The 7587-nt window shown below is 42.2% G+C and overlaps 1 protein-coding gene across 4 annotated transcripts in view; it reads left to right on the forward strand.

The window, feature by feature from the left end:
* The window catches only part of UBXN2A (UBX domain protein 2A), a 34407-nt gene extending 26834 nt beyond the window's left edge, over positions 1 to 7573 (forward strand). For all 4 annotated transcript variants that reach the window (XM_014521680.2, XM_025208604.1, XM_014521682.2 and 1 more), the window contains one exon: positions 4370 to 7573. In XM_014521680.2, coding sequence (XP_014377166.1) covers positions 4370 to 4562 — 193 coding nt within the window. In that variant the 3' untranslated portion in view covers positions 4563 to 7573. The remainder of the gene's footprint in view (positions 1 to 4369) is intronic.
* The last annotated feature ends 14 nt before the right edge of the window (positions 7574 to 7587 follow it).

Raw genomic sequence — 7587 nt, forward strand, 5'->3', positions numbered from 1 at the left:
TGGGGCTCTTCTCGGCAGGTGCTGGGCTCGGAGTGGGCGCTAGCAACGCTGGGAGGATGCTGCATCCACCTCAAATTTTGCCGCCATTCCTCTCCCAGCTCAGCCACCGCCAGCTGGCCAGTGCAGCCCCTGCTCAACACCCTGCCTCCACCCACACGCTGGAAAGAGCCAGTGCTGCAGCTGGTGGCGGCAGTGCTGGGAGTGGAGCGGCAGCGAAATTTGGGGTGGATGCAGCATCCTCCCAGCACTCGCTCCGAGCCCAGACCCTGCTGAGAAGAGCCCTGCCCCGCGCAGATCTGGGGGCACATACGCCCAGCCCCCCCCACTGCAAGCAGCAGTGGGATTTCTGCCCCCTGCCTCCCCATGAGCAGCGGCCCTGCCCTGCCCTGCCTGGGCAGTGCCTGCCCTCTCCCTCACCGCGGGGGGACATTGATCTGCCCCTTCCCTCCCCCTTCCAGCACAGCGGACTTACCAGCTGAGGCAGCTCTCCACGCTGCTGGGCTGTATTCCTCACTGCCTGAGTGCTGCGCTGCAGCTGCGCACAGCACAAGCATTTATCGGCCAAAGTATTGGCCCTATTAGGCCAATATCCGATACAGTCAATTTTCTTTATATCGGTACTGATCTGATATCAGACCGATGGATTGGTGCACCTCTAGCTTTTATTGATACTAAGGCTGAAAACCCACTTTCACATAAGTGCATGGTGGTAAAGACTTTAATGGCCTTATCTGTCACATCAGGGTACTCCTTTTTTTTTATTTTCAACCAGAATTGGGCAAGAAGATCCTGCTTGAATTTGTTTCAGTCCCCTGTCGCAAGATAACTCGATTAATTGATCCTCCTCTTTTCCTGTTAGACCGGAGTTAGAGTTGCAGTCTGTTACAAAGGGGTTACGTATCTACTCATTCTCATGGCCCATTTCAGGAAAGTACTGGTGAAACTGAGATTCAAGCTCCAGCAAGCGTTTCACGATTTTGCTTTTCACATCGCTGACCAGCATCAACTCATTTTCAGCCAAAAAGCTGTCAAGGGTTTCAAGTGTGTCAAAGTTGTTTTCTCTTACTTGAGAAAACCCAGATTTGAAGCTTCTTGATGAAAACTGTTAGGCACAGTCCTCTACATGCACAGGCAGCCATTCACCCAGGGATTCCCCTGGATTGCCCTGTCAAACCCTCACATGTTCACATGTATTAGATGTGTTGTGAAGATGAAAAGTTGGGGCACAGACTGAGCTAGTTAGATATCCCTATGGCCCACCAGACAGACTTTTACTGGTGGTCTCCCGTGAGTTTTGTAGGACCTAATTTTTCACTAAAAATATGTCCAGTTCTTATTTCAAAGCTTTCCAGAAGTGCCTCAAAACACTGGCAATTTTCCCAGCAGAAATTCCTTCCACACTGGAAGGTACTCTTTGATACATGCACATGTGTTAGTTTGTAGATTGATATTGCTGCAGTGCTTCTGGGTCTCGCACGAAGCAGTGTTGGCAGCAAAATGAGGCAGGGCTGCCTGGCCACGCTTTTCTTGCTGGTGCTGGGCTGCTTGCTGCTGGGTCTTGGGCAGCTTCTGGCTATGGTGGGGATGGAGCAGCAGCACTGGCAGCACTTCACCTTGGGGCAGGGCCACCATCTTTATAGCCACCTTTTGCAATCCCTCTAGATGTGCTCTGCAGATCCCTAGGGGTCTGCAAACTATGGGTTGAAAACCACCGGACTAAAAGAACTTGCCTTCTGAGGTCCCCATCAACCCTAATTGTCTATGATTCCCTGATTCTAAGTGGGATTCTTCAAGAAGTGCTAGGTTGTAGCCCTACAACATTCAGTGACCTTTTCCCAACTGAAAACTTACTGTCCCAGGAGCACAGCTGTGCAGTATATACAACTAATATCTTGTTCTGCATGTTTCTTTTGAAGCAGCTAAATGATCATAGGTTTATTTTCAACACCAGGCTGAGTCATATTGCTCTCTGTAGTACACTGCATATGGGTTTATGTCCTGTAAGAATAGCAACTTAAGAAAGCTTGGCAGTTGCAATCCAACTGCAAAACGCAATGCAATACTGTGAACCTAAAAAGATTCCTTTTAATTTTCACATTCCATTGACATAGTGAGATGTCATTGCGACTACAAACCCTGTGTGTATTAAATTATTAGAAACTTTTGCCCCTAATGGTAATAGTTCTCACTCCTATTGTGTCTCAAACTGCTGTTATAAGCAGAACAACAGCCCCATTCATATGACCTTATTGACAGAAAATACTTACAGCAGGTGTTCCTTCAACTTGGAGTTGTACACCAGTTAGTCTGAGATGGTATGTAAGTGCACTTTAACTTAAAAAAAAATTTCTAGAAACATTGAGGTAGTTTTTAAGGAAGAATGCCTTTAGGTTCCATGTTGTTCATGATCAGTACCATGCTTTTCTGTGTATAACTCCCTCCCCCCCCGATAAAATTAGAAGGCTAAAATTAGGGTGCATCTTGCAGCGAAAAGAGGTCATGAAAAATCATTTAAAATAACTGTAATAAGTTGTCCAAAATTTGATCATATTTATATTAAAATCTTTTCTCTTCACAGTTTTTTCCCTTTTTTTAGAAGGTGAATCTTATACATGCATTCTATTGAAAAATACATTATTGCTGCATATCAGGCCTTTGATTAGAGAGCTAAAAAGGTAACACTCTCTAGCACATGGTCTTATGGGCTTGAGTTACAGATAAAGTAGTTTTGCCTTAAAAAGAGTGGGATGGTTATTCCACAATTGCTGTTTCTAATATGAATTTGGCACAGGGAAAAGTTGCCAAGCGATAGAACCGAAGCCTCAAAGAAGGCAGCATTTGAGGTTATTGTATTTGCAGAGCAGAAGAAAACTAACCAACTCAAGAGTAGTGCTGAGTTGATATAGCATAGCTAATAGAGCAGTTGAACTAGTGGACTGGTCACTGAGTGTCCAAGACAGGCAAGTGCCCTCTCTTGGCTGATTCACAGCTTAACGGGAGAAGACTCGGATGCTAAATGTTGAGTTGGGTTAAGTCTCTCTGGAAACTGAGCCGAGTTGAAATGCTACCCCTGAGTGGACATGCTCAAAACTTATAAACCCTCTGTCCGTACTGCTCCCCTTTTTTGGGGACTGAGGCCTCATAATCTATCTGATGACTCCCAAACAAGGTACCAATATTCGCACTGCCAGGTGAGCAAACAGCTACATGAGTCATAAATTAAACTCAGATTTCAACTAGGAATCCGTGGTGTCAAAAGCATTCTGACTTGTGGTCTTTCCGAGGTCTTTGCAACAAAATGAATGAAAACAACGAGCTGGCCCTTTCTGAGGAGTGCCTTAAATGTAATAAAGTTGAGAGCCTCTACTCTAGCTGCTGAGCCCCTGGGTCCAGTACTGACTTTTCCCTTCTGGTTTACACATGCTTTGCCAGAATCCCAGTAGGGAAATCACTTTTTGGTTTAGGGTTTAACGCCTCAGGAGCCGCAAAATAGAGTAGCTTTAATCAGGCAGAAAAACTCTGGACAAAGGTCTTGAAAGCGGCAGCATTACTGTATGTGACAAGGTTGAGGGAGAAATTGCTTGAAAAAGGGTAATCCTGAATACATGGCCCTTTGCTGTAGTTCACCTGGTTCTTGAGGGATGCCAGGTCTGTCCAAACCATGAACTACCTGCTTGGCTTCCTTCAGGACGTGATCAGCCCTGCAGCTGTGCCAGGCTCCCTGCTCAACTTTTAAAGTATGCTCAATTTATGTACCTGCCTGGAGCTTCCTCTGTCTTCTTCTGAGTTTTTCCCCTCAGTGAGCCCTTTTTAAAGGTTAGCAATCACTTTGAAGTCTCCGTTTGGTAACTTTTTACCCTTCAACTCCAGATGTCCTTTCATTGTCCCAAGGTGCTTCATCCTAAATAGGCAGTTGAGCTCTAGCAGCTTGCCATTGTCTGTTAGCTGTCAGAGGTGTAATGCAGCTGTGCCGGCCTGTGCTGGATTCCACACTTGCAAAAAGACATCTTGTAATAAGCAGTTTTCATAAGTAAATTCTAATATCCATTAAAACACGTAGGTTCAGAGATTCCCCAAATCATCAGTGAATACAGAGCGTGGTGTGTAGTGTTTAGCTTTGGAGGTTTGTCTCTGCCCATCTTCACGTATAGGGCTTTGTTCCAGATCGTGGCAGGAAAGGAGAGACTGTATAGGAAAATTCCTCACACCAAAGTGAGCTCCCCTAGTTAGGAAAGGGTTGCACTGTGGAGACTGTTACAGAGTCTGCTGTGTGTATTTTATGTGTTCACAGGACTTGTGCACTGCTTCGTTCTATTGACTGAAATGCATAGGAGCTTTTTACTGACTGCATTTTCTTTTTTCTTCTCAGAATAAGCCATGTCAGAGACTTCATCATGCAGTATCAAGGAGTGGAGGGAAGCGTTCCATTCACCTTAACCACATCTCTACCTTTCTTAGAGCTACAGGATGAAACACTCACTTTGGAAGAAGCTAACTTGCAAAATGCTGTTATTGTTCAGAGACGTCGGAAAACAACGGAGCCTTTCCAAAGTTTCTCATAGTCTTGGCTAATAGCACACCTAGAATACAACTGTAAAACTGCTGCTACTAACGGACAAATCAAGAGTGGGCAAAAATGCAATTAGAGTTTTAGCGGAACAAAATTTTAGCTTTTAACATGCCTAATGGTTGCATATAAAGTGAACTTGATTAAACCAAAAAGCCTAAACAGGAACATCTGGATGCACTGTACCTTCCCCACAGATCTGTGCTGAATAAGACTAATGCTATGCTGTAGTTTCTTATAATGAGGTATTTTCTAACTATTGCAGTGTTTGGAGCCTGCCTGTAATATAGCAGAAGTATCCTGATAAACTGGGGTCCTACATGTAAATTCTTCTTAGCTAGAAAGTTCTGGCCTTTCCAAAGGAATGCTTGAGTTACACTTCATTCTAGAAGACTTTCTATTAATAGCACCTTGAGTGAAGAACTTTTTAATTAACTTATTTTTGCACTTCAGTTTGGGCAGTGAAACTAAACCAGCTGGGTTTGGCTCGTGTTTCTGTTGTTGCCAGTCTCAGGAGTTGTTCTTGCAATAATGGTTACAGGCCCTTCAGGGAGATCTGATTTTACTGTTTTCACTTCATAAAGCTGAATTCTGTGTGTGGTGGTGGTGTTTTTTTTTTAGCAGAACCTACATTTTGATATTCTCTTAAGTCTGTATTTGTGAATATGAGACGGTCTAGGCAGAAATGATTTGGTCTGTTGAATTTGGAACAAGAGGTGATTTAATGTCAGCTCCTGATGTAGCAGTTGCTAATGGCTCCAGTGGCTGATCTCTCATGTGTGATCCCATGTCATGGTGGTGGTAGGTTACATATGGTTTGTGCTACAAGTGTTATGAGAAGGGAAATCCACTTACCACTATGAGATACATGTATGACACCAGTTGTTCTGACATAAGAAATGTGTCATGAAAATAAAACATGTCTGTCTTCCAGAATTGCCAGCTGAGACTGGCATTAATTCACACACACACAGCTCCCCAAAACGCTTCAAAATCCTTATTCAAAGTTTCAAGAAGCTTTCCTTCTCTCTGTTCATGTAGTCTCTTCCTTAATATCTATCCCAAATTGTTTTATTTTACAATTAATAAAATTATTCCCATTAGTTTTGAATTCAGGTGTGCAAACTTAACTGTAGCTGGTGTTCTGTATTTTAATTCTGAGCATGATTGTCAGCACAGTGGATTCTCAGTACGCTTTGCTATATAGTTGGCTTGAAAACTAGATAGCCTGCGGGTTTCTGAATGAAACTAATAGGCTGATGTTTGTTGAGAAACATTTGAAGGATAAAAGGTTTACGTTGCATATGTGAAGGGAAAAGTGTTATTTTTCAATACCTTATTTCCTGTGGTTGAGAGAGAGGATTGGTTGGTTGTTTGGGGGTTTGGGTTTTGGAAACAAGTGACTGTCACAACAACCTTGGTTCTACATAAATCCAACTTTTTCTTCAATCCTAGATAACCTTTTCATTTTGTTACATCTGATCTGACATGCATGTGATGCTATCAAGAATATATGAACAATAAGTTTGAAATGTAGCTGCCAAGTACCCATTGCATGCTGGGCCAGGTATTCTTTTAAAAATGTAGTTTACATCACTTATACACTTGTACTTCATTCATCTTAAGCAACAAAGAATACAGCTTTTACTTACTGTGGGTGAACTTCATGTTGGCATTCAAACACTACCATCTTTCAACAGATTTTGATTACAAAACTTCCTGATTATCTCTAGTTCTAGAAAACAACGAGCGGCTAATCCATGTGAACAACATCAAACAAATGCCTAGCAGAAGTAGTTCTGACAGCGTCATCATGAATATAGCAGCCTCCCCAAAAGCTACACCTAACTTACTTTGTAAATCTTACCATTAAGCAATGGATTCTGTAATTCACTGTATTTTGGTCTCTCTGCTGCAATATACAGTTGTAAGGTACCGGTAAATGCACGTATTTGATCATAAGGCTAGTGTTCTAGTATATGGCATGTGCATGAAACCTAAATAACAATATACCTGTTTAATTTGCGTGTGCATATGAAATGTAGACGATTAGTAAAGAGTTAAGGAAATACCCAAACTTAATGAATTCTACAAAATTGGCTTTAATGTAGACAATGCAACTCTACAAAAATATGCCATTAGTTGTAAGGAATTGTGCATATTATTATATTGAAAAATGTTTTAATTTTTCCAGTATTTTAAGAGACTGGATAACTCCATGATTTCTGTTTGATTTTTGGGTTTAAATTGTGATGGATTATAATCCTGTGTTTTCTTCAAACCATAGACTATTATGGCTGCAGTTGCAGAGGGGGAAAAAGGAGAAAACAAAACAGCACCCAGCAAAATGTGAAATGGGTGTCTGTATTTTGAAAGAGTGCTGGAAGTGGGACTGTGTTTAAATACATAAACACAAAGAGATCAGGTCCCTGAACAGTAAAAAGATTGCTGACTGCATTAACTGAATTAAAGCCAGGAGATCAAGTGCCTTTTTAGTAAAGGCTACAGGCTGTACTTGGTGGTTTATTTCTTAACTTGCATAAAATAGGTACAGAGTAAGTATGGCATTTCCATATCTGACCAGGTTAGGCCCAACTCCCAGGGATGGATTTCTGACCTAGATGGTTTCTGTAAATCCTAATCTGCTGGCCAGCACTGGACATGTCCTCTATGCATGATTCAAACAACAATAAAACCAGCTTGATCAACACAACCATGTTCAGGTTAGTATTTGTCAGCACCAGTGTCTCTACCAAACAGCAGATATAATGGTTAGTTGCAATCTAGTGCCTTAAAGTAGTAACTGCCAACAAACCACTGTTTATGAAATGAATTTGACACCCTTGCCAAGATATGATGAAGGAAGGGATACCTTTTTTTGCCCGGCTCTCCCTATTGATCCAAAAAAGATGCAATTTGTAATTTAAGAAAAAAAAATGTAAGCATGTATATTGTGTATGTTTGGGTTTGTTTGTGTGTGTGTCCCGTCCCCATTCCCCCCCCCCCCCCCCTTTCACTAC

This window comes from Alligator sinensis, unplaced genomic scaffold (genome assembly GCF_000455745.1).
Source record: "Alligator sinensis unplaced genomic scaffold, ASM45574v1 scaffold300_1, whole genome shotgun sequence".
Taxonomy (NCBI): Eukaryota; Metazoa; Chordata; order Crocodylia; family Alligatoridae; genus Alligator; species Alligator sinensis.